Raw genomic sequence first — 25848 nt, forward strand, 5'->3', positions numbered from 1 at the left:
TTTGGTACTGGTAGTGATTCTAGACAAACAATTGTAATCATAAGGATGGATTTTCTAAATTGAGTCTCAAGTCTTAGTTTTAATGGCACTAATAACATGCTTCCATTACTAAACAGAGTGCTGCTAAAACATGGCATGAGGTGGCAATGCTAATACACAAACTATCACCACCTGTAGATCAAATATTAGGGATAAGAGAATCTCTGGGTGGCTGTGTGTTTGATACTTTTCTGAGATTTTTGTCAGGATGAGAAGCATTGTCCTAATGACAATACACAAAGTGGTAAAGAAAAGAGACCAGTTTCAGAGTTACTGACCTCATAAGAGACCTCTAGGTTTCTACTTGTGCCCTAAAAGAAAGTCTTTTTTCTTATAGTAACAGAGCTGAAATTGCCAAAAGCCAAACCCAGAATCTTATCAGGATAAACCCATTAAAACGAGGGACAGACCTTTTACCAAACAGTGAATAACAAATCTGTGAAAGTAGCCTCAGCATTCTTGAAGACTTCTGTGATTGCTATTTTATGTAAGTCAGATGTGACAATGGGAACCAACCTAATTAAATTAAGACACTTAATTACAAGGGATCTGATTGGACTCCATGGTGGTAGGGGCCAAGTGGCAGCACTTAGTAACAAAGATGTGGTTATCATAATGGACAGCAGAATCAAAGTAGTAAACAGTATAGTCTGACTGGTGTGGACTTACAGCATTGGCTACTTAGGTATGATGTCCCTAGGAGTCTAGAAACAGATGGGAAAGCTACTAAATACTTACTTGATCTGTTCAAGCAGAAGAATTCTAGATAAAGTTAATGGTAGCTTAAATTGAATAGCCACACTATAGTCATGGACTCATGATCAATTCCCAGATAGGAGCCAGTTTACAGACCCACTACCCCTTGAAAGAAGGGGTATGGTCCCTTGATGTCCACACTATGCCGCCAAAATTTATACTGTTTAGTTTTTCCCAGACTTTCCCAAAACGACCTACCACATTTTACAAGGGTGATTGTTCACTGGGGAAAAGGAAATAATCAGACTTTTCAGGGACTGCTGGACACTGACTCTAAATGGACACTAATTCCAGGAGACTCAAAATGTCACTATAGTCCACTAGTCAGAGTGAGGGCATATGGAGGGCAAGTTATTAATGGAGTGTAGCTAAAATTCGTCTCACCATGGGTCCACAAACTCATCATGTAGTCACATCCCCATTTCAGGAATGCATAATTGGTGTGTATATATATACATATACATACACACACACACACACACACACGTATACCAGTAACAGGCAGAACCCCCACACTGGATCCCTGAAATGTGGAATAAGAACTATTATGGCAGGGAAAAGCAAGTGGAAGCCATTAGAACTACCTATACATAGGAACATAGTAAACCAAAAGCAATATTGCATTTCTGGAGGAATTGCAGAGACTAGTGCTACAATCATGAACTTGAAGGATACAGTGGTGGTGATTCCCATCATGTTCTCATTTAACTAGTCTATCTGGCCTGTGCAAGAGAAACAGATGCATCTCGGAGAATGACAATGGATTATCATAAAGTTAACCAGATTGTAGCTGCTGTTTCAAATGTTTCATTGCTTGAGCCAATTAATACATTTCCTGGTACCTGCTTTGTAGCTATTGAGCTAGCCAATGCCATTTTTCACAATTCCAGTTTTGAAGGAATGCCAGAAGCAGTTTGTCTTCAGCTGGCAAGGTCAACAATACATTTGCACTGTCCCACCTCAAAAGTACATCAACTGTCTAGCACTGTGCCATAATTTAGTCAGAAGGGACCTTGATCTCTTTTCCCTGCCACAAGATGTAACACTGATGCATTTCATTGAAGAAATTATGCTGATTGGACCTAGTAAGGAAGAAATATCAATAACTGTAGACTTATTGGTAAAACATCTGTTTGCTTGTTATTGTTGAAGTGGTGTTGAATCAGTTCTCATTTATAGCAACCCTGTTTAGGGTCTTCAAGGAGTCACCGGTAGTTTTGAATCACTGACCTTGTGGTTAACAGTCCAGTGTTTAGCCTACAGTGCAACTCCAGGACATTTGTGAGCTAGAGAGCGAGAAATTAGCCCGACAAAAATTTAGGTGCTTTCCAGCTCAGTGAAATTTCTAGGGGTTCAGTAGTTTAGAGCATGTTGAGATACTGCTGCTGAAGTGAAGAAGTCATTGCATCTGGTCCCTCCCACAACTGAAAAGAGAGGCACAATGCCTGGTGGATCTCTTTGGATTTTGGAGGCAACATATCACTCATTTGGGTGTGCTACTATGGCCTCAAAAAACTGATAGTTTTAAATGGGACCCAGTCAGTACAAGAGAAGACTTGGCAATAGGTTCAGGGTATGATGCAAGCTGCTCTACCACTTGGGCCGAATGGCATAGCTGATCCAATGGTGCTTAAGTGGCAGATAGAGAGGCACTTTATGGTCTTTGCTAGGCCCCTATTGGTGAATCACAGTACAGACCTTTAGGATTTTGAAGCAAAACCCTGCCATCCTCTGAAAATATTTTTGCTCCTTTTGAGAAACAGCTTTTGTTACTGGGCCTTAGTAGAGACTGAATGCATAACCAGGGGTCACCAATTCATCTGAACTACCCATTATGAACTGAGCATTGTCTGACCCACAGAGTCATAAAGTTGGACCTGCAGTGAAGTACTCCATCATTAAATGCAGTATTGGGTTTGAGCAGGACCTGAAGGCACAAGTAAGTTGCCTGAAGAAGTAGATCAAATGCCCATGGTATCCATGTCAGTAACATTCCCTTCCCTCTTCCAGACTACACTGATGGCTTCATGGGGCATTCATTATGATCAGTTGACTGAGGAAGAGAAAACTCATGCTTGGTTTACAGACAGTTCTGCACGATAGGCAGACACCACAGTAGCAGCACAACAGCTCTTTTCTGGGACTTCCCTGAAGAACAGTGGTAAAGGGAAATTTGCCCAATGGACAGAACTTCCAGCACTGCACCTGGTGTCCATTTTGCTTAGAAGGAGAAATGAACAGATGTGTGGCTGTATACATGGTTTGCATGGATGGTCAGGGACTTGGAAGGAACATGATTGGAAAATTGTTGATAAGGAAGTATGGGGAAGAGGTATGTAGGTAGATCTCACTGAATGGACAAAAAAAAAAATGAAGACGTTTGTGTCTAATGTTTGTGTCCACCAAAGGGTTACCTGGGCAGAAGATGATTTTAATAATACAGTGGATAGTTTGACATGTTTTGGAAGAAGTGCAGCCAGAGAACTCCTTGGAGACCAAGATGGCCAAACTTCGTCTCTCATACTTTAGACATATTATCAGGAGGGACCAGTCAATGGAGAAGGATATCATGTTTGGTAAGGTGGAGGGTCAGAGAAAAAGAGGAAGACCCTCAATGAGATGGATTGGCCAAGTGGCAACATCGATGGCCTCAAGCGTGGCAACAGTAGTGAGGTTGCCCCACGATCGGGCAGTGTTTCATTCTGCTGTGCGTAAGGTCGCTATGAGTCGGTACCGACTTGATGGCACCTAACAACAACAATTCCACCTTGGAGATCCTAGGTGGTACAAATGCACTTGGCACTTGGTACAAATGCACTTGGCTGCTAACTGAAAGGTTGGTGGTTTCAGTCTACCCAGAGATTGAATCAGCCATTGAAAACCCTATGGACCACGTTTTTACTCTGATACACATGGACTCTCTGTGAATTGGAAGTTATTCTACGGCAACTTTAAATTTTTTAAATTCCACACTAATTCATTTACTTTGAAGGTTACTCTGATATGATCCAATAGGGTAGGACTTCAAAACTGACCATAAGGGATCAGTAAAGTTTTCTGTAAAGGATCAGATAGTAAATATTTTAGATTTTGTGGGCCATATGGTTTCTGTCACTACTCAACTTTACTGTGGCAGTGTGAAAATAGATACTATATAAACAAATGGGTGTGGCGGTATTCCAAAAAACTTTATGTACAAAACAAGTAACAGGCTGAAATTTCCCCTCCCTTGTGTAGATAAAGAGAACCTTAGGGAGTCCTAGTGTGGTGCTGTGGGTGAACGCACTGAACTGCAAAGTCAGTTTGAACCGCAGGGTTGGCTCAAGTTCACCAACTGCTCCTTGGAAACCCTGTAACAGGGTCTCTATGGGTCGGAACTGCTGTGTGTAAGTAAGGTCGCTATGGGTTGGTACCGACTCGATGGCACCTAACAACAAAATGTGTCAGAATGGACTCAATGGAACTTAACAACAACAACAATAGTGGAAAACAGTCAACAGATTCATTCCAGCTAACACCCAGAGAAAAGAGGAAGTCCAGTTAACATCAGCAAAGCTGACATGCAGCTGACGCGAGATGTCTAGAGAGCAGTCAAGACCAGAAAAATCACCTACTTGATCCCAGTTTGAATTGACTACCTGCAGAATTTTGTCTACTGTTTTTAAACTATGACATTTTGGGTCTGCTTTTCAGTAATAGCTAACTGATCCACCCACGTATATATGGGTGTGAATATGATTTGGAAAAATTAACTCTTCACTCCCAGATTTTACTCTGCAATCCTAACAAAATATGTCTTACCCCATTTCCCTCAGACATTACACAGATAAATCCCTTTGTGGGGCACGGATAATCTGTCTACATTTGATGACATTTCTGGCAATTGGTACTCTTAGAATCATAGATAATGTCAGACAGACCCTTTGAGATGCAAAGATAATCCCTGAATTTTCTAGGTTGTCCAGGTGAAGGCAGGTTGTGAGTTTGGGGTTTTGGAGAAGAGTGGAAGGAATCCTAACATCTTAATGAAATTTCTGTCTGTTGCATCAAATATACAGCCTGAAATGTGAGTATTCTTTCATGGTATGCTTTTGTTTCTATGGTGTGTGTCAGGGGTTTTGTTGTTAGGTGCCATCAAGTCGGTTCTGACTCATGGCGACCCTGCACGACAGAAGGAAATACGACCCAGCCTCCGCCAACCTCATGATTATTATTATGTTTAAACCCATTATTGCTACCACTGTGTGAATCCATTTGGCTGACCCTCTACTCTACTAATCATGATGTCCTTTTCCAGGGACTGGTCCGTCCTAATAAAATGTCCAAAGTACATGGCAGGGAGAGTGTAATCTTTATCACTATTCTTATGGAAATTCTGTTACAATGGAATTGTAGTGGAATATTTTGAATTTCTGAGGCTGAAAGTGCTGTGTAAGTGTCAGAGTCAATACAAGTTTATAGAATAATATTTTCCAGTGACATCAGGTTGGCGTTACATCTGCCTTGGAATATTTTTAATATATAATTAGCTTATTTTAACCTCAGAGACATATTTTAAATGTAACATATTTTTAAATGTTATTTGGCTCAATTTACTACATTTATAACTGTTCCAAGCATCAGAGAGACATTATCAGTCTTTCTGGTGTGCTTGTATTCAATCATTTAATAGCAACTGCAAAGCAACATTATTTTTTGATAGTCCTTGGCCTATTAGTTGGCAAGAGCCTCCCAAACACTTTGAGTATATGGGACACTTGATCTACTTTCTAAAGTGTTATTTATGGGTTTGGTGGTGGTGGAGAGGCAGAAAACAAAATACATTTTCAGACTCTAATTGTATGGTTGTTGTTGTTAAGTGCCATCGAGTCAGTTTCAACTTATAACAACCCTGTATAGAGTTTCCGAGGAGCAGCTGGTGGTTTGAACTGCTGACCCTGTGGTTCACCATCCAGGGCCGATCCACTAGTACATGGAAAAAAAAAAAAAAAAAAGAGCTAGAGAAAAGTTTGAGTTTTTTGAAAAGCAGAAGAATGTGGTCAAGCCTTGTTTAAAACTATCTTGATTAAAAACAAAATAAAACAAAACTGCTTCTGAATGTAGAACCTATCTGGAAAGCAATCATCTTTTTCCAGTAGCCTTATGGCAAGAAGTGCCATATAAGGTTTCTAACAGTAAAATGGGGTTCAGGTAGGCAAATGTACCTGGCAAGACCCATATGTGTCATCTATTTAGAAAAATTCCTTTCAAAATTCAGATCGATCTTTCATATTTCATATCTATGACTTGGTACTTGACAACTGGAAGAAAACAAATTATCCCCAAAATATTGATGTGTCCATGACTAAGAATTTACGGTCTAGGTTTATGCCTGCTGTCCTAGTGCGGCACTGGAGAATAAACATCGGACTGCTGACCACAAGATCAGCAGTTCAAACCCACCAGCCATTTCTTGGGAACCCTATACAGGATCGCTATGAGTCAGAATCGATTCTATGGTATTTATTTAACAACAACAGGTTTATCTTGCATATTACACTGGCAAGATTAAATTGGGAAGTCCTTGGGCTACAATGTCTTAATAATTACTTGTAATAATTCATTTGGAGAATTTTAGTATTTCTGTGTAGCTCCTTATTTCTAACACTGCTTTTTCAGTAGAGTTAGAATGAAATACAATAATATTTTAAAGAACTCTTACTTATTCTTCCCAGTTTCAGCTTAAATATTTTGTCTTTATGGAAATGTTCCCTGGCCTCCTAAATTACGTTCTATCTCCTTACAATGCAAATCTAGGCTTTCCTTATCATAATCCTCACCACATTTTATTATAAATCCTTGTTTAATTGCCTATTTTTTCTAGCCTGTCATATTCACCACTTTGTCCCCAGCTCCTCTTTCAGATCCCAACCCACAGTAGGTGATCAAGAGTTATTTGTAAAAAAAAAAAAAAAAAAAAAAATTAAAAATAGGAGTTATCTGTAAAATAAATGAAAGACAGTTCCGCTGCCTACACTTAAACATCTTTAATATAATGTTTGTATACTTATAGGATAAGCACTGGGCTGCAAACCACAATGTTGGTGGTACAAACCCACCAGCTGCTCCTCAGAAACCCTATATAGGGTCACTCTGAGTTGGAACTGACTTGATGTCACTTCATAACAACTAAAACAATTTATTTCAGAAAAGAATTTGAGATGGCTTCGCAAACTCAACAGTACTGCAGAATTGTGAGATGCTCTGCCTCTTTGTCCCTAGTCCTGTCCTTTCTTGTTGGCCCTTCACTAGTGAGGGATAGAGATGAAAAAGAATGGGTTTCACTCTTACTAGATACGTGGCCTTAAACAAGTTACTCAATCTGTCTCATCTCAAGTGTTTAGAAACATAAAATTGGAATAGTGGTGTTTATATGCTAAAGTTGGAAGGAATAAATGAATAATGTATGCAAAGATCTTGCCTCATTATAGGTACTCAAAAAATATTATTTCTCTTTTCCAGTCTGGGAGAAAACAGATTAAAAAAAAAAGAAATTACATCCTATACTCATTATAGAAGGGCTCATGGGTACAGAAAACTCTAGGTATGGCAGCTGCCAGGGTTCAGGACTTTTGCTTAAATAAGCCTTCCAGACAATCTGCTCTGGTCTAATTATAGGAATCTGATGAAGGAAGTTATCTATTCACTCACAGTCAATTTCACTTGCAAAGAAAAACTAGTATCCTTTAGTGGTTCTGCAGGGCAAGCACTGGACTGCTAACTACAAGGTCTGCAGTTAGACCCCACCAGCTGCTCTGTGGGAGATATGAGGCTTTTTCAACTCCTGCAAAGATTTATAGCCTTGGAAATCCTACACTGGGTTGCTATATGTTGAAACTGACTTGAATACACTTAACAACAAATTCACCAAATGCTATGGTTTGAAACATAACAGTATAATGATGAATGTGGGCCCAACATTAAGTTGCTAAATTTCACTGTGGCACTTAAGACTCTCTGCACTCTAGTTTCCTTATCTACAAAATGGAAATAATAATTGAACCAACTCATGGAGCTATTGTGAGAAGTACAGGAGCTTGTATGTACATGCTTGGCACACAGCAAATGCTCAGTCAAGATTAGTTTTTGAAAAACAGAAAGTATAACAAAAATGTATTCTTCGTTTTCTGCTATGAAACTTATTTTCCAAATTTATTATGCATTCAATACTGGAAATGGGAAGGGGAAAATACCTCTCTAGACTCTGATTTTTGAAATTGGTTTTGTTCACCAACATACCTCACTGAATACATGGAACTGAGTACCTCCAAAGACAGGGATATGATCCAGTAAATTAGTCAACAACCCAGAATTTTAAAGTAGTAGGCTTTGTGGCCACTACTCATCTGTCAGTTTGTCGCACTGTGAAGTTGGAAGCTATGCTACAGATAATTTAAACCCCAGAGTCATCCATGGTGGACAAGTTTCAGCAGAGCTTCCCAGACTACCAAGGAGAGGCTGACTAATTCTAAATACTCAGCCACCAAAAACCTTATGAATATCAGCAGAACAAAGTCACATATATTGCTGGAAATGAAACACGATAAATAGCACCAGAACATTGGCAGATATAGTACCAGAAGGTGAGCACCTCAGGTGGAAGACATTGAAAATACAACTGGGGAGAGATGTCTCCTCAAAGTAGAGCTGACAATGATGATGCATATGGAGTAAAGCTTTAGGGACCTTTATTTGCTGATGGAACACAACTCAAAATGAAGAGAAACAGCTGCAAACATCTATTATTAATTGGAAGTACAAAGTTAGATTTTAGGAAAATTGGAAGTTGTCAGAAATGAAATGAATCAATATCCTAGGTATTAGTGAGCTGAAATGGACTGGTATTCACCATTTTTAATCTTACAATCATGGTTTACCATGCCTGGAATGACAAATTCAGGATGAACAGTATCACATTCTTTGCCAGAAAGAACATTTCAAGATCTATCTTGAAATACAATACAAATTGTGATAGAATAATATCGAGACCACTTAATTCCACTATTTCTCAAATTTATGTATCACACTAGAGCCAGTAATGATGAAATTGAAGAGTTCTATCAACTTCTTCAGTCTGAAATTGATCAAACAATCAAGAAGCATTGATACCTATTGGTGATTGGAATGTGAAAGTTAGACTCAAAGAGGAAGGATCAGTATTTGGAAAATATGACATTGGTGACAGAAATGATGTAGGAGAGCACATGATAGAATTTTGCAAGACTAATGGCTTATTCATTGCAAACACTGTTTTTCTAAAACATAAAACATAACTATGCATGTGGACCTCACCAGATAGAATACACAGGAATCAAGTTGACTATAAACTATAGGAAGAGACAGGAAAGAAAGAAAGAACTTGTTTTCCAGAGTACAGATGCTCAGGTGAATGGAAGAAATGAGGAAGTAAAAGAGCCAGACAGAAAAATTTCAAAGGAAAGCTTGAGAAGACAATGTCAAGTATTATAATGAATTGTACAAAGACCTGGAGTTAGAAAACAAAAGAAAATAACATGCTCAGATTTTTCTCAAACTGAGCAGCAAGAAAAAAATAAAAACCCTGGCTTTCAATATTAAGGAATTCTATAGGCAAAATGCTGAATGATGCAGAAAGCATCAAAAGAAAATAAAAGGAATATATAGAATCACTGTACCAAAAAGAAATGACTGATGTTCAACTATTTCAACAGGCAGCATATGATCAAGAACTGATGATAATGAAGGAAGAAGTCCAAGCTGCACTGAAGGCACTGGCAAAAAACAAGGCTACAGAATAGGAACGCATGTACTACCTTTAATGAAAAAAATGCAACTTTTAAAGAAAAATTTTTATTGGTATCTCTAAAGAAACAAAATTATTTAAAATAATCCCATATATCTATTTCGAAAAAGCATTTTTTATTTTACCTTTACACATGGCTGAGAAGATCCTTTCTGACACTTGTTTTAAAACAATATTGAACACTGAAGCACCATGCCCACTCCTATATAAGGCCTTCTATGTCCTCCTGAATTAAAAGTAATTGTGTGTGTGCTGACTGAGCTTTTAAATTTGACATTGTACTCTGTTCCTTATCACTGATCATAAAATAGAAATGTTTGCCACCTTTCATAACATGTCTTTGGATGGCTTTTCTTCCTCATGTTTGGTAGGAAAGAAGAATCTCACGTTAGGGAATTATTGAAGGCCAGATAACTGGCTCTCACAATATTAGAGAAGTTGTGTACCTTTTTCTTGTTTGCTGTGCAGTTTTTCCATAAGTACAAACTTAGAAGATGACAGAGATACAGCGTCACCCTAAGTGTGCTCCATCATCCCCTCTCCCTCCCTTTCCACTAAAATCTACCTATATAATTCTGGTGAATTAAATCAGATCACATTCCTGTCTTTGAAGGAATAAAAACACTGAACAAGTAAAGAAAATATGACTCATATGAGTATCAAGGGAAGGTGTTTATATACAGAATTCTAACAGCCTTTATTAAGCTTATCAAAGAATTCTCCAAAATGTTTTCTCTGAAGACTCCTTTGTGTTAACAAGTTGGACGGGTGGGCACACAGGACGGGTTGCCCCTTCTCCTACCATGCAGTCAGTGTCTGTGAACATGGAAATACCAGGAGTCCTGCTATGGTGCTGTACGATAGCACTTGACCACAAGGTCTATTTGAATCTCAAGGTTGGTGGTTCAAACTCACCAGCCCCCTCTCAGAAGCCCTATACAGGGTCACTATGAGTCAGAACCAACTCGATGGCACTTAACGATAACAGAAATATAAGTTATTTCTTATTTTTGTTTCATGCCAATATGACTGATCTTCCACAATCTGTAAAATATAACTACATTTGAAGTAATAAGAAAAAAAGTGAGTTTCTGTAGACGCCTAAGATGTTTTAATCCAAATTTGCACTAAAGGCAATAGCAAACATTTCAATTTCTACATACAGAAAACACTATAAATATTTACTTCAAAATAAAGTAAAACAATAATGCAGGTACTGTTTTTCCATTGTTCTTGTATTATGAAGTGCCATTGAGTCTGTTCTGACTCATAGTTGCCCTGCATAGGGTTTCCAAGGAGCTCCTGGTGGGTGTGAACCTTATGTTAGCAGTCCAGTTCTTACCCTACAGTGCCACACCAGGACTCCTGTTTTTCCATTAGTCATTTTTTTCTCTCACTAAGTTCATTTTGTTGCATCTTTAAATTCCTATTTGGATAAGTCAGTCTATCTTTCTTTCAATCCCTAGAAATCAGCATGAAAAATGATTCTTGAGGATCTACAATGTCTCTGATTCTGGGTGAAATGCTGGAAACAATAATGAATAGGCTAAGATTTCAGCTCAGACATAACCCTGAGACTAGTGGGGCCTACAAAGTGTACTGATGATGCATTTGGAATGTTGCTTTTCTCTGCCAGTAATATTCATTAAACTATTCTAATCTTGTTGATTTATACATGTGTAGCATTTCTCTTTCATTTTTATTACTAATTTTCTCATTCTAGAATCCTTATTAAACTTCAACAGTTTTAAAATTTAACATAGTTGAAAGGCTAAAAACTCTTTGAAAAACCTGTTGCTTTTGCAGAGACATATCCTCAGTTTAGAAGTTGTAGTTTGAGAAAAATACATCCCTGGATTTTTCCAGCTTTACAATATACTATAGGACTATATTTGAGTCTTTAAAACACAGACTACAGTTTCCAATGCTTTTAGCCACAGTTTATAATTAAAGTACTCTATACGAGTTGGGCTGCTAACTTCATGGTCAGAAGTACAAAACTACCAGCTGCTCTGTGGGAGACAGATGAGGCTTTCTGCACCAATAAAGATTTACAGCCTTGGAAACCCTATGCAGGGTCACTGTGAGTCGGAAGTGACTCCACAGCGCACCACCACCACCACCATCCTTCTTATAGAATAATTATCAATGAAAAATTTAGAACGCCAAGGAAATAGGTTCTCCATCAGCCTAAAACACAAAGCTCCACTGAACGTGGAGGAAAGCCAGTCAACACAATTTAGATATTATACATAATCAGTGTATGAATATAAATATATCAATGTATTGCAGGTATGCAACACATTCTTCATGCTTTACTACTTTTTGAAAAAAAAATAGCAGAACCTTTATGATGAATGGATTCCTCCTGTAAATGACATGCTTTAATTTCCATCATGTGGGGCCACTTTATAGCTTAGAGTGCCAATTAATAAAGATAAAAACAAGTGTTTATTGAATGCTTAACACATGCCAGGTACTCTTCTCACTGCTGTTCCTATAGCAGTTAGAAGGGGAAGGCAGAAAAGAAGAAAAAAGACATAGTCCCAGATTTCGCCCCTCAAAGACTGTGATTTGGCAGGTCTTGGGTGGCATCTAGAGCCATGTACAAACCTTTCATTTTGTTCAAACTGCATCCAGGCTGCTTTCACAAAAACCCCGTGAAATGGGTACTAGGTTTCCACAGATTACAATTCAGAAAATCCTACTTATCCATGACTAAGTAAATCTGTTCACTTTTTCATTGAGATAGTAGTTAATGTGAAGAAATTAACTCATGTTTAAGTATTTATTTCTAAAATTTTGAGTTAGAAAAGGCACTTACAGATTTAGTGTTCCCTTCAATAACTTCTTCTTCCAGTGGTTCCAGTTTGAGATCCTTTGTTTAGAGGAAGAAACATGGGCAAAAGAAACAGAAATTAGCTAATTAAAAGAAATACTGTATATTTGAATGGCAGACCTTTTATATCTAACTTTAAACCAAAAGAACCTCATGACTTAAAAGGAGATGAAATAATTCTGAGTTTTCTTCCTTGTGTCTATTCAATAAAGACTCTTTGTATCTATTTAACAATTTTAAGAAGCAATTTCAGATATGTTCAATTTGTTATTGCTTTACATTTACTTCACAGAAGCCATTACAAGATAGTAAAGTTTATATTAAAACTGAGAGACAAACGATAGTGAGGTAAAAATCAGTTAGAACAACTAGGCTGATTTCTTTTGCTGTGAGTGTTGCTACAATTCTCAATAAATGTTAATTGGGTAAATGAGGGGATGAATGAATCGATGCCTTATCTAAGTAACAGCTTTTCTTGGGAGATTATGATAGACATCAAGTGTTACCGCTATGATGCACTTTAAAAAGAAATAAATTAGGAAGTAAATAAAAATGACACTATTGATTTTCACAGCAGTCCTGGTGTGGTGCTGTGGGATAATGCACTAGACCGCAAAGTCAGTCTGAACTGTAAGGTTGGAGGTTCAAATAAACCAGCTGCTCATTGGAAATCCTATACAGTATCACTATGAGTCAGAACCAACTCAATGGCACTTAACAACAACATTGGTATTCACAAAATACTTGTTATTCCGACCCATAGTGACCCTGTATAAGGTTTCCCAGGAGCAGCTGGTGAGCTTGAACCGCCGACCTTGCAGTTCAAATGGCTTTGCAGTCTGGCACATTTACTGTTGTTGTTGTCAGGTGCCATCGAGTCGGAACCGACTCATAGTGACCCCATGCACAGCAGAACGAAACAATGTCCAATCCTGGGCCAACCCACTACCGCTGCCACACTTGAGTCCATCAATGATGCCACCTGACTGATCCATCTCGTTGGGGATCTTCCTCTTTTTCTCTGACCCTCCATCTTACCCAGCATGACATCCTTCTCCAGTGACTGTTCTCTCCTGACAATATGTCCAAAGTATGAGAGACGAAGCTTAGCCATCCTGGCCTCCAAGGAGCACTCTGGCTGCACTTCTTCCAAAACAGATCTATTGGTTCTTTTGGCAGGTCATGGCACTTTCAGTATTCTCCTCCAACACCACAACTCAAAGGCATCAATTCTTCTATGATCTTCCATGTTCACTGCCAGCTTTCGCATCCATATGAGGTTACTGAAAATACCATGGCTTGGGTCAGGTGCACCTTAGTCCTCAAGCTGACATCTCTGCTCTTCAAAATTTAAAAACGTTCCTGTGCAGCAGATTTGCCCAGTGCAATACGTCATCTGATCTCTTGACTGCTGCTTCCATGAGTGTTGATAGTTGATCCAAGAAGAATGAAGTCCTTGACAACTTCAATCTTTTCTCCGTTGATAAGAATGTTGTTTATCGGTCCAGTGGTGAGGATTTTTGTTTTTCTGACATTGAGATGCACATTTACTAAGTGCTCTTAAATAGACCCTACAGCCTTCTGTGATGTCTACCAGATAAATCTAATGCCCCCAGTGAAATCAAGTGTGAATCTTTGAGGACTGCATTCTATAAATATAAAACCTAGCATTGCTGCTAAGTGAGGATTATGCACAACAATTCCTTCAAATAGATACGGAGTATATTGAAAGTTGAAAAAAATCCAGAATATTTGAATTAACTTCAAACTGCTAATAACAGATCTATATCGCTCTATTATGTGGATCTCTTATGGCAGAACTTTAGGCAGTTCTAAAAAGTCTCTGGGCTTTGGTTTCACTGTCCCCTCTGCTTTAAGTTCTTTATTCCTAGGTCTTCATTTAGCTGGCTAATTCTTACCTTTCACATGCCAATTCAAATACCACCTTTTTAGCGACTTTGTTAAAGAGACTTTTCCAGGCCAATCATCTTCGATCCACATTCCCTATTTCTATCATATTACTCTACTTTTTCTTTATACAACACTATATGAAATTACCTTGTCTCATGGATATTAAAACATTTTTTGTGTCTGTCTCCCCATAAACCAACTACTGTGTTCCTACTGCCAGAATAGTAGTGGCACATTGTAGATATTCAATAAATGTTAATTGAATAACTGAATGACTGAATGGATGCCCTATCTAAATAACAGCTTTTCTATAGAGGCAAAATAATACAATACAGATCGCTATAAATTGAAAAGTACTCCATAGATAAAAGCTATACCAATGGTCATTTTTTTGACTGCTCCTTCCCTCACATAAACTCAGGCACACTTTCTGGCCTACATTTTTTTTTTTTTTTTTTATCTAAGATGAGGAAAATGTAAAACAAATTGTATGAATGTGAAATCCTCATTTATATTCCTGGGAGTGAGGATGTCCTATGAGTTAAAGTCCAAGATGGTATGGTTAACAATGAAGTGGGTTTCTTTTTATACTGCTGTTTTGCTTATATTAATTGCTTAAATATTAAGGGTTTTTTTCTGTAGAACTCAAGGAAAATGTGAGACAGAACCTCAATATATACCTAGAAAAAAAGGAATGCCTGAAGAAAATTACAGAATTTGTGTATGTAGTTCCACCCCCCATGAATGGCACTATACTTTGGTTTACAGTGCAGCCAGGATTTATCATAAAGATTTAATGGAGAGAAAAGGAAGATCAAACCCAGAGCTAATAACTGCAGGAAGCAAGGTAGTCCACAGCGAGATGACATGTATTTAGCCGCTGTTAGGCAATTGGGTAGTTTTTCTTTAAAAACCCAATTCAACACAGCACAGAATAAGTTGTAAAAGAAAACTGAACTTGTACTGTTTTTCTCTTCATTTAGGCAACTCATGCTGAGTTGAACACAGCTGGAGTCCCATGCTTAAAACCATCACATTGTACTTTCAGCAAACCTCTTAGACACTGTCCTCAAAATGAAACCCTTTCATAGAAAGGGAGTCTAGGAAAGAAAGGGACATGATGACGCTTTACTTGGTGGAAAGAAGGAAAAAAGGTTTGACCTAAGTTTGATCCATTCTTTTAAAAATAACTATAAATTTAAGATACCAAATCAAGGCAGGTCTGCCAAGAGCTTCAAAGTCACTTTTAAAAAAGGTTGAATCCAAACTTATTTGACAACTGAATCTTTATACTTTAACAACTTTTGGTTTTCAAACAAACTTGGATTTTAAGGTCTCCCAGCACTGGAAAACTAATTTCTGTAGCCACAATTTTACCTATTAATCTATCAAGTTTCAGCTTTGTTGTTGTTAAGTGTCATCAAGTTGATTCTGACCCATAGCGACCCTGTATAGGGTTTCTGAGGAGCGACTGGTGAGCTTGAACTGCCGACCTTGCAGTTCAAATGGCTTTGCAGTCTGGCGAACCCACAGCACCACACCAGGACTTTATGTAAGTTTCAGTTTACATATCAATTAATAAGGAAGGAGGAAACCTGATTTTCAGAAAATTCTTAGTTAAATATTTGCCCTAGCATATAGTCAGCTTTAACAAATGAAGAAGACTCAGTGGTAGAGGAAGTGGATCCTCAACGTGGCTGTCTCCGTATTTGGCTCTTCTTACTATAGAATCTCCTTTTCAGAGATCTTACCCATTTGCAGGATTTGAAATGTTATCTTTGTGGAGATAGCTCTTAACACCTTATTTGGTTGGCCTGGAATCTCTTACTAACATCTGATTGAATATTTCTGTCTAAGGGTCCTTTTATACCTTGAAACAGAGACATCTAAAACACCAATTCATTTTCTCACCTCCCCTCACAAATTATCTGTCATTTGTCTCTCCCTTTTCTGTCAGTGGTATAATTCTCTCAGACACTCAGGCTCGAATCCCTCAGAGTCCTATTTGAGTTTCCTCTGTCCTTTGTCCAGGATACTAATGCTGTGGTTTTGTGAACTTCCATGCTACCCTTTTCTTGTCATTCTCCAGTTTAGGCCCATCTTTGCCATAAATCAGGTCCATAAGTCTCATCTTTTAATACTGTTTTCTGAACTGGCTCTGATGACTCTGAGTCTAGTATTTTTAGGTATGGATCCATTCTGCATTCCTGCTGCCCTATTTTCTAGCTAAAGATCCCATTTGATCAGATAATTTACCTGTTGAAAAATAATAGTGGAACAAGCATTGGCACCAAAAGTTTGACAAAGCTCATGAGTTACCTCACAAAAGAAAGATGTAGCAGTTGGTTTCTGCAAAACTTCACTGCTTTGGAAACCCTAGGGAGCGGTATTACTCTGTTCTTCAGGCTATTAGTCAAAATTGCCTCGATGGCAGTAGGTTGGTTCTATAGACAAATCCAAATTTCTTAGTCTGTTATTTAAGCCTGTTATAACTTAGACCCCCTCTGTCTGTACAATCTTATTTGGCACTATTTCTTCTCACCAGGCTGGTTTACTTAATTTTTATTCCTGCTATTACCTTACCCGAAAATTCTCTCCAGCTGATCTTTATATAGTCACATTTGAATTTTCTATATGATATTTGTTTGTTCATTAACTGATCAACATGTATTTCAATGTTAATGACGCTACAGTTCCCTTTCAGGGTATTAGCTCTTCTTTTTTTCAATAATACTCTGGGATTGTCAGTCAACCAATATGTTTTTTCCCTCCTCTGGTGCGGCTCTGTAGGATAAGACACTAGAATGCAAGGTTAGTTTGAATCACAAGGTTGGTGGTTCAAACTCACTAGCCACTCTTTGGAAACCTTATACAGGGTCGCTATGAGTCAGAATTCATGTGACAATGCTGAACAACAACCACAACAGCAGCAGTGACTTTAGTTAAAGTAAAACTTTAAGCATAATTGGAATGGAATTGGTTGAGACTCATTTATTCCAGTGGAGGCAATCTGAGAAACTATGGAGTATTTCCACACCTGGAGTCCTGGTGTAGCACTGCAGGATAAGTACTGAACTGATAACCATATGGTCAGCAGTTCAAACCTGATGAGCTTGAACCACTGACCTTGCAGTCTAGTGCATTACCCTCAGCACCATACCAGGATTTCTAAGTAGACTATAAATGCTACAAAATCAATGACACTGCCTCAAACACAAATGTGCCTTCTTTAGTGCCTATGCATGCATAGAAAACAGACATTTAAAAAATTATTGATTGCCAAAGGTTGCCCCTAATATCAAAGTTGCATAGGCAAAATATCACTATAATATCAGAACTATTTGGTACTAATTTACTGTTCAATAAAAATACACAGACCATAACTAGAAACATAGAATATAGGGCTAAAGAACACTTTATCACATCCCAACTTCCTCACTAAAACTGAGTTAGTTATAATGGCAAATTAATATTCAAATTTCTAAAAAATCTAGTATGGACTGTCATATTTCAGAATATCACATAGCCCTTTCCCTGAATCAATTTGAAATATTTCTAAGACTTGAAATGGGTCATCATAAGAGTCACCATTAGAATCATTCAAGCACACTGACAATTAGGTCATGGACAACCTAAAAGTCAGGCAGCACAGTAGATGGGCTTAACTCTCAATCCTACATCTTAAATATAATTGACAGTGGTCACTATGAACTTCTATGTTTGCTTTAACAAGCAAAATTACACAACTACCAAGCAGCTATTTGTAGTATAGCTGGGATACTGGTTTTTATTATGTCCATGGGACAGTTATGGATACTAGGACAATGAGGATATAGGGTCAGAAACCCTTGAAATATTGGAGAGAGAAAAAGAAAAAGAAGCATGTACCTTCTTCTCCAGTCTATCAATTAATTTCTGGAGTCTATTTATCTGGGTCATCCACTGGTTGTCTTCTTCTAACAAGCCTTGTAAAGAGAAAATCATGGGGATAATATGTTAACTCTAGACAGAGCAGACATGCTTGGAAATCTTAGAGTTATTCTCTTACACTGAAAGAGTACAAGTCATCCTCTAGTCAATATATTAAAAATTTGCAATACTTCTATTTTTCATTCACATGAATACTTTTCTAAGTATTGATTTCCATAGACTTATGCATCCCAGCAGGTTCATTTTCATAAGCCTTTTGTTTTATGTTGCTGCCTTTAAGTAGTAGCCTTTGATATTCAAAAGAACAGATCTGGCTGAGCCATTTTTTACCACCCCTTGAGGTGGCTGGTTTTTTCTTTTGAAAAGAGAAAGCATCAATCAATAATGCTACATTTTCTTCTTTCACAATGGGAGGAACCAGTGAAATCATTGCCCTGATCAGAGCAAGGTATAAAGTGCTACAATCACACAAAGGCATGTGGGGAAGATAGCTGCTCTCTCTTTTCTTAGGGACTAACCTGAGCGTACATAGACACAAGGGTTATAGCATAGCAGTTAAGAGAGCAGGCAAGTCTAGAGCCTGCTGATCTTGGTTAAAGTGTTAGACTCCTATGGCCTGTTTTCTTATTTGTAATATGGGAATCATACTAGCACCAGCTTCAAAGCATTTTTATGAGGATTAAGTCAGTGTGGATTAAATATACAAGGAGCCCTGGTGACAGACATAGTGATTAGCCTCTAGAATGATAACTGAAAGGTCAGCAATTAGAACCCACTCAGCAGACCTGTAGATCTGTTTCTGTAAAGATTCCAGTCTAGGAAACCCTATTGGAAGTTCCACTCCGTTATATACGACCACTGTGAGTTACAACTGACTTGATGACAAGCAACATCTATTCATATATTTAATAATGTATACATATTATATAAGAATATAAACATAAATAAAAGTATAAGCATAAATATCAACACACATACATCTGTGTTTAATACCATATTAAACACTAAATAAATTCTACTTTTATTGTCATTGTTATTAATATTGTGATGCAAAAGTACAAACAAAATAGTTGTCGTCTGAACCCCTGAATACATCCTGGCATCCATGTGTTCCTTTACTGCAACTTAACTAAAATGCTTTCACGGGCATTTGCTGAAATAATATCACTTAATAGTTCTTGGTAAAGAAATGTGATTGAGTTCCAGACTGCAAAGCTTTGGTTTATCTTGGAATGTAATAAATTAAATGATAATGAGTAGTATTTTACATAAGCCTTGGTGTGGTGCTTTAGGATAAGCGTTGGACTGGTAACTATAAGCTTGGCAGTTTAAACCCACCAGTCACTCTTGGAAACTCTACAGGTTCGCTGAATAGGAACTGACTCAATGGCACACAGCAACATTTGCATCAGCATTAATTTTCCACCTTTTTGGAGAAAACAGCCCCCAAAGTCCATGAAGTGAATTATGATGCAAACAGTCACAGAAAAGTGACTCCAAAAAAGGAGTAGAGGACTGCTTGAGGAAAATATAATAAATGTAAAGGTGGTATTTTCCAACTTTTCACAAATTCAAGTTACTATGAATCACACTTAATGACTATCTTTTACAAATTTATATCTTATTGTTAGTAATCTGTACTACATACAATTTTCAGTGCATAATTTGCTGATGTTGTTGTCATTAAGTGCCAGCCATCAAGTTGATTCCAACCCATAGTGACCCTGTGTAGGGTTTCCAAGGAGCAGCTCATGAGCTTGAACCACCAACCTTGTAGTTCACACGACTTTACAGTCTGACGTATTAGCCCACAGCGCCATACCATGACTCCATAATTTGCCTGATGGATATATGTAATCTTTTCTACCCCAAAAGACAAAATTGGGTTTTTACAAGAAACTGATAATAAAAGATAATAATAATGAAACTATCAAAAAAATAAGATGTTTTGAACGTCCTTGTATGACTTGACTTTTGTTTCTGACACCCACTAGGAGGAGAAATTGCTCCTGTAGTAAGTGATCTTAGAAGCAGGCTACATAGACGAATCCAAACAATAGCCTGGACCCAAGTCCAGCTGAGATCACCCTTCACTATCAACCACAGACCCATGAGAGAGAAGAAAAAATGCTGGGCAGTTGTAAGCCTCTGAGATCTGAGGTCATGGGTTTCACAGAACAAACGGAATAATAGTGTGGACAAACCACTGTTCTAGTCTTTGGTAAGATACGAACAATTATTTTATCAGCTATTGGGATGAGATAAGACAGTGTATGAGAAAGCACTTTGAAATCATTCAGGTACAGTCTGTGTATAGGATATAGTTAGTACTTTGAGATTCATTAATGTTATATATTTAAAGATTCATTTGTGCTTGCTTACTAATCTGCAGTGAACAATTTCACTTTTTTTTTTTTTTTTTTTACCAAGTCAAAGATTCTGCTTCTAGGTCTGGCTGGCATCCATCTGTCTCTCTTACAACCCCACAGTACCCCTACAGACTCAAAGCCTCTTTTCAAATCTGTGACTCTGATAGAATACCAGTAAGCAAGGTAAACACAGACTTATTTATGCTTACTAATCTATAGTTAACAGTTTCACATGTTATGGTGAAAGTATGTAAGTAAGCACAAGTAAGCCTGTGTTTACATGGCTTACTGGGCACTCAACCCTGAGGTTCTGTAATATATTTGCTGATGGAGTCAATTTCTTCCTTTTCACCCAGCACAACTGCAGTGGTTCTTATGGAACTGATGGTTAGGATTGTGACCCAGATCTTCATACATTCAACTTTTTATTGCTTCAGTTTCAGCACAACTTGCTTGGTAAAAGGAAAGTATTCCATTGCTACTGTTGTTTTAGATGCTGAGGAATGTAAAGGTAAATGTTTTGTAACAAAAGGAGGGAATTGGTTGACTTTGCAGTTCAGGAGTGAAGGTTCCTGGGACCATGAAGGGAGAAGAGCAGACCCAACCCGGAGAAACAGTGATGCCAGAGACAGAGGTAGAGATGATGACATAGAGAGATGGAAAAGCTGGAGACTCTAGATCCAGAGAGGGAGAGGGGCTGTGTGCTGATAATTCAGGGGCAGACTTGTGGGGTATACCCTTTGGTTGTTTGATGATGCCTGGAGGGGACTGTAATCAAGGTAATGAAACGATATAGGATAGGATGAATGTAAAGCTAATGTTCTCCTTTGTAAATTATCACATAATTCACAATAAAACACTTAACAACAACAACAAAAAGATAAAAAAACCAAAACCAAAAATCAATCAATATGAAAATATAAACTGAGTTGACCTTGAAGGAGAAAAAACGATGAAGCCCTACGTTACCTGGACCACTGACATTAAACTGAGGGCTGTTGGGCGAGAAGCTGTTGTGTCTCTGGACTCGGCGGCTTGATCGTTTTCCAGGCCATTGAATAGACAGGACTTCTGGCTTGATTGGCCCTTGCCTTGAACAACAGAGATAACATTTAATCCCAATGCTAGTCTACTGCCTTGAGCAAGAGCTCTTCAAGCATAAGTCACAAATATTTTCTATTGCAGTGAAATGAAAATTTATGGGGATTACTGCTTGCAAACATACTCCTGAGACCCAAGTGAATTGGGAGCTATGTAAATACAAAGAAGATAATCATGAGCTTTCTTTTTTCTTCAAATGAACAAACATATGCCACTGTTTTATCTTACTTACTTTGAGACTACCTATGAAGTTTTCTTTTTTTCAAAACTATACACTCATATATACTTTTAATTTAGTCAATAATAATCATATAAAACTTAGTTCTGGAGAGGACATCATGCTTGATAAAGCAGAGGGTCATCAAAAAAAAATTGAAGACCCCAATGAGATGGATTAGCACAGTGGCAGCAGCAATAAACTCACGCATAACAATAATTGTTTCCTTCTGTTGTATATAGTTTTGCTATGAGCCGGAATCAACTCAACGGCACCTAAGAGCAACAAAAACTTAGCTCAACCAACAGTGGGTCTCTCCCCACACGTCCTACCATGCCACCATCACTCTTTCACGTATGCAGCACTTAAAAATATTATAGTGTATTTTTACAATTTAAAATTCCCATTTAATAGTGTATACACAAATTATTCAGTGACTTGGGCTACATTTTTCACAGTGTGTAAATATACTCATTGTTACAATACCTTCGGGGTTCTTCCCTCTCCCTTCCCTTAGGCTCCATTTTGTCTGTTTCCCCACAAAACTAAGCTGCAAGGGGCGTGGTTTAATAGGCAACATGGCTTTTTATAGGCCAGAGCTAAATCATCCCAGCAATGACGCGTGGTCTCCTGATTTGGACATATATAAGACCACTCCCTTCTTGTTGATCTCACTTCCTCTTCCTCTGCCTTCGCTCTCGGCCAGAAGTCTCGCTGTTAGTCTTGACCTGGAGTAAAATCTCTAGACGGGCTGTCTGGTGTGCGGTGTGATTGATGAACAATGTCGGGTTGTTTTTTAACTCATTATTTTCATTTTGGCTGTTCCATTTCTAGTCATCTAGTTTACCTGCTCCCTTACCCTCCTTTGCTTTAGAGTAATTATTGACAATTTGGTCTTATATACATGATTTTTTAAAGGAGCACATGGGTGATATTCTTTATTCTATGAGACAATCTGTTACTTAGTCAAATGATGACCTCAGGGGATAGTTTTGGTTGAAAGAGTTTCTACAGTTTCTTACTGGTCCAGTAAGTGTGGACTTGAGGAGACGAATCACTTTTTAACAGGTGTTTGTTTTCGTGTTTACCATCATGGTTATGTATAGCAAGCTGAAACTGCTTTTTCTTTAGTTTTTAGTCTTAAGACTTTACTAATCCCTTGAACAACAGAGGGTAAAATAGTTGCACAACTTGAAAATAATTAATGTAACTCAGTTGCACATGTAAAGGAAGTGAATTGGTGTATGTACCGCTGTGTATATTCTCATCACCACCAACAAAATCAATTTAAAAAACATTTAAAATTAACTTACAAGTGGCTTTGTTTGCCACAGGTCTAGGTGATTAAAACAATCCTCTAGGCTAAGCAAATGTAAGCTTTCTGAACTTTGATCATCATTTGTAGTCAGAAATCAAACCTTTTCCTTACTTCTATTAAGGAAAAATCATGAAAAAGATAAAAGAATTTCTAAGCCCAGGAAGAACCAGTCATATCCCTAGATACAGAAGAACTTTGGAAAAAGAGTAAATTTGAAGAATCCATTATAAAAATGAAAATACATGTTTAATTAAACTACATTTCCAGAAATCTAGTTTGTGTAGAAGAAAGGGTTATGTAGAAAGGCAGGGGTTCTTGAGAGGGAATCTTCAATATAAAGTAGTGATTAATCTTGTCATTTGCTATTAGGTCCTTTCACAAGACAAGAAATTAAAGTGGCTTCCATTCAGCCAGTTTGCCAGAGAAGGTACAAGACTGTTGTAGAATGCCATCAGAAAATCTCACCTCAGTGACATTCCAGCGCCTATGCATTCCTCTTCTCTGAGATTGCCATTTTCAAATGACTAGACAAAGACATTTTGCCCAACACAGCACATCTAATTAATTCCTGCAGGATGGATGACACTGTGATTCTACCCCGGGTTTGATATATGGAACAGATGATTTTTCCAAATTTACTACATTCTGAAGAATATCTGTACCCCTAGGTTTCACAAATACTAAACCCGAAAGTAATGTTGATGCTGAAGGGAAAGTGAATTAGTACAACCCTGAGAATTTTAATGTCACATGTGGGTTGTACTTTTGACTATGTAAGGCATCATGAAATCTTTCTTTATAATATAAAAAAATCTGATGAAATTCTTCAGACTAGTGATTTGACTTTTCCCCAAATCTATATTGCATATCTTTGTTTGACTAATTTTTCTTCAACTTTGATGCATTATATTGCTCCCTGTTTACAATAGCCAATGGCAATATTTGATAGAATTTGTCTAAATCCATCCATCCAGGTTTTAACAAATTTCACAATTCCAGATTGCAAGTAATGTTGGTCTCCTTACTGTTCCAAGTCCTGACCCCTGCTCCATTTTAGGGATTCCTGGAATTCCCTTTCATTCATTCATTCAATGTCATATTTTAAACATATAGTTGTGATGTGTACAAGGGGATGCAGCAAAGTTCTTGCCACCAAGCACTCAAAATCTAACGGGGGTTATAAAAAGGGGTTGAAATAGTAAATACAGGCACACCTCAGCAATATTGTGGGTTTGGTTCTTGACCATCACAATAAATTCAATATCACAATAATGTGGATCACTCAAATATTTTGAATCTAAAAGTTATGTGTACACTGTACTGTACTAAGTATACAACAATATTATGAAAAAGTTAGAAATATTGGAACAATTCCCAAAATGTAATGCAGAGATACAAAGAAACCACATGATACTGTAAAACTGGCACTGATAAACTTGTTCCATGCAGGGTTGCCATCAACCTTTAACTTACAAAAAGTGCAATAACTGTAGAGTGCAATAAAGTGAAGATCACTAAACCAATGTGTACCTGTAAATATCAGTAGAGAGTACACAGGAGTAGAAGTTTCTGGATGGTGCAAACACTTACCATGCTCAGTTGATAACCAAAAGGTTAGAGGTTCACAGGTGTGTCAGGATAAAGACCTCCTGATCTACTTCTGAGAAATCAGTTACTGACAACTTTTGGAGCACAGTTTTCTCTGACACCACCAATTGGGGTTGCCTCAACAGCAATTAGTTTACTATAGGAATAGATGGTGGTGGAGTCACAGGCATCTAATCCTGTGTTGATACCTTTAACTCCAACATCATCTACTCCTTTAGTAAACTAATTGCTGCCAAGGCAACCCCAATTAAAGCTCACCAGTTACTCCTTGGAAACCCTATACAGGGTCTCTATTGGTTGGAATCGACTCGATGGCACTCAACAACAACAGCAAATCCTGTTTTGAGAGTAGGGAAGGTTTCCCAAAGAAAGTAATGTCAAAACACTGACCAAATGAACTAACAGGAACCAACCAGATGAGACCAAAAAAAACAAAAGAAAGAAATCAAACCCACTGCCCATCTAGTCAATTGCTCAGTTCTGTCTCATATCAACTCTCTATAGAGTTTCTGATACTATAAAACATTGCAGAAGAAGAATGCTTCATGTGTCTCCCATGTAGTGGCTGGTGGGCTTGAGCCACTAAATTTGTGGTTAGCAGCCCAATGTCTAACCCACCACATCACCAGAGTTCCTTTGTCTGATGAGAAGACATGGGTATATAGGTGAGCGAGGCTACATGAGGGTACGTCAGAAAGTATTGCTACTAGCATTCTAATTCATAGGCCCTGAAAGGGTATTTTTTTCAAAGTTAATATCCTTTTGTCATTCAAATCCGTTCTAAATGTCTAGTTCAAGTCTTGTCATCCATGAGGATTTTTCACTGATTTGTTGTTGGTGTTGTTAGGTGCCATCGAGTCGGTACCAACCCATAGCAACCTTATGCACAGCAGAACGAAACACTGCCCGATCCTGGGGCAACCTTACTACTGTTGCCAC

The 25848-nt window shown here is 37.9% G+C and overlaps 1 protein-coding gene across 1 annotated transcript in view; it reads right to left on the bottom strand.

The window, feature by feature from the left end:
• NECAB1 (N-terminal EF-hand calcium binding protein 1) overlaps positions 1-25848 on the bottom strand; it is a 242816-nt gene that overhangs the window by 32789 nt on the left and 184179 nt on the right. The window contains exons 7-9 of the mRNA XM_006859227.1: positions 21635-21756; positions 18255-18331; positions 12441-12494 (exon numbers count right to left, since the gene is read on the bottom strand). Coding sequence (XP_006859289.1) covers positions 12441-12494; positions 18255-18331; positions 21635-21756 — 253 coding nt within the window. The remainder of the gene's footprint in view (positions 1-12440; positions 12495-18254; positions 18332-21634; positions 21757-25848) is intronic.

The sequence above is a fragment of the Chrysochloris asiatica genome, unplaced genomic scaffold (genome assembly GCF_000296735.1).
Source record: "Chrysochloris asiatica unplaced genomic scaffold, ChrAsi1.0 scaffold00031, whole genome shotgun sequence".
Lineage (NCBI taxonomy): Eukaryota > Metazoa > Chordata > Mammalia > Afrosoricida > Chrysochloridae > Chrysochloris > Chrysochloris asiatica.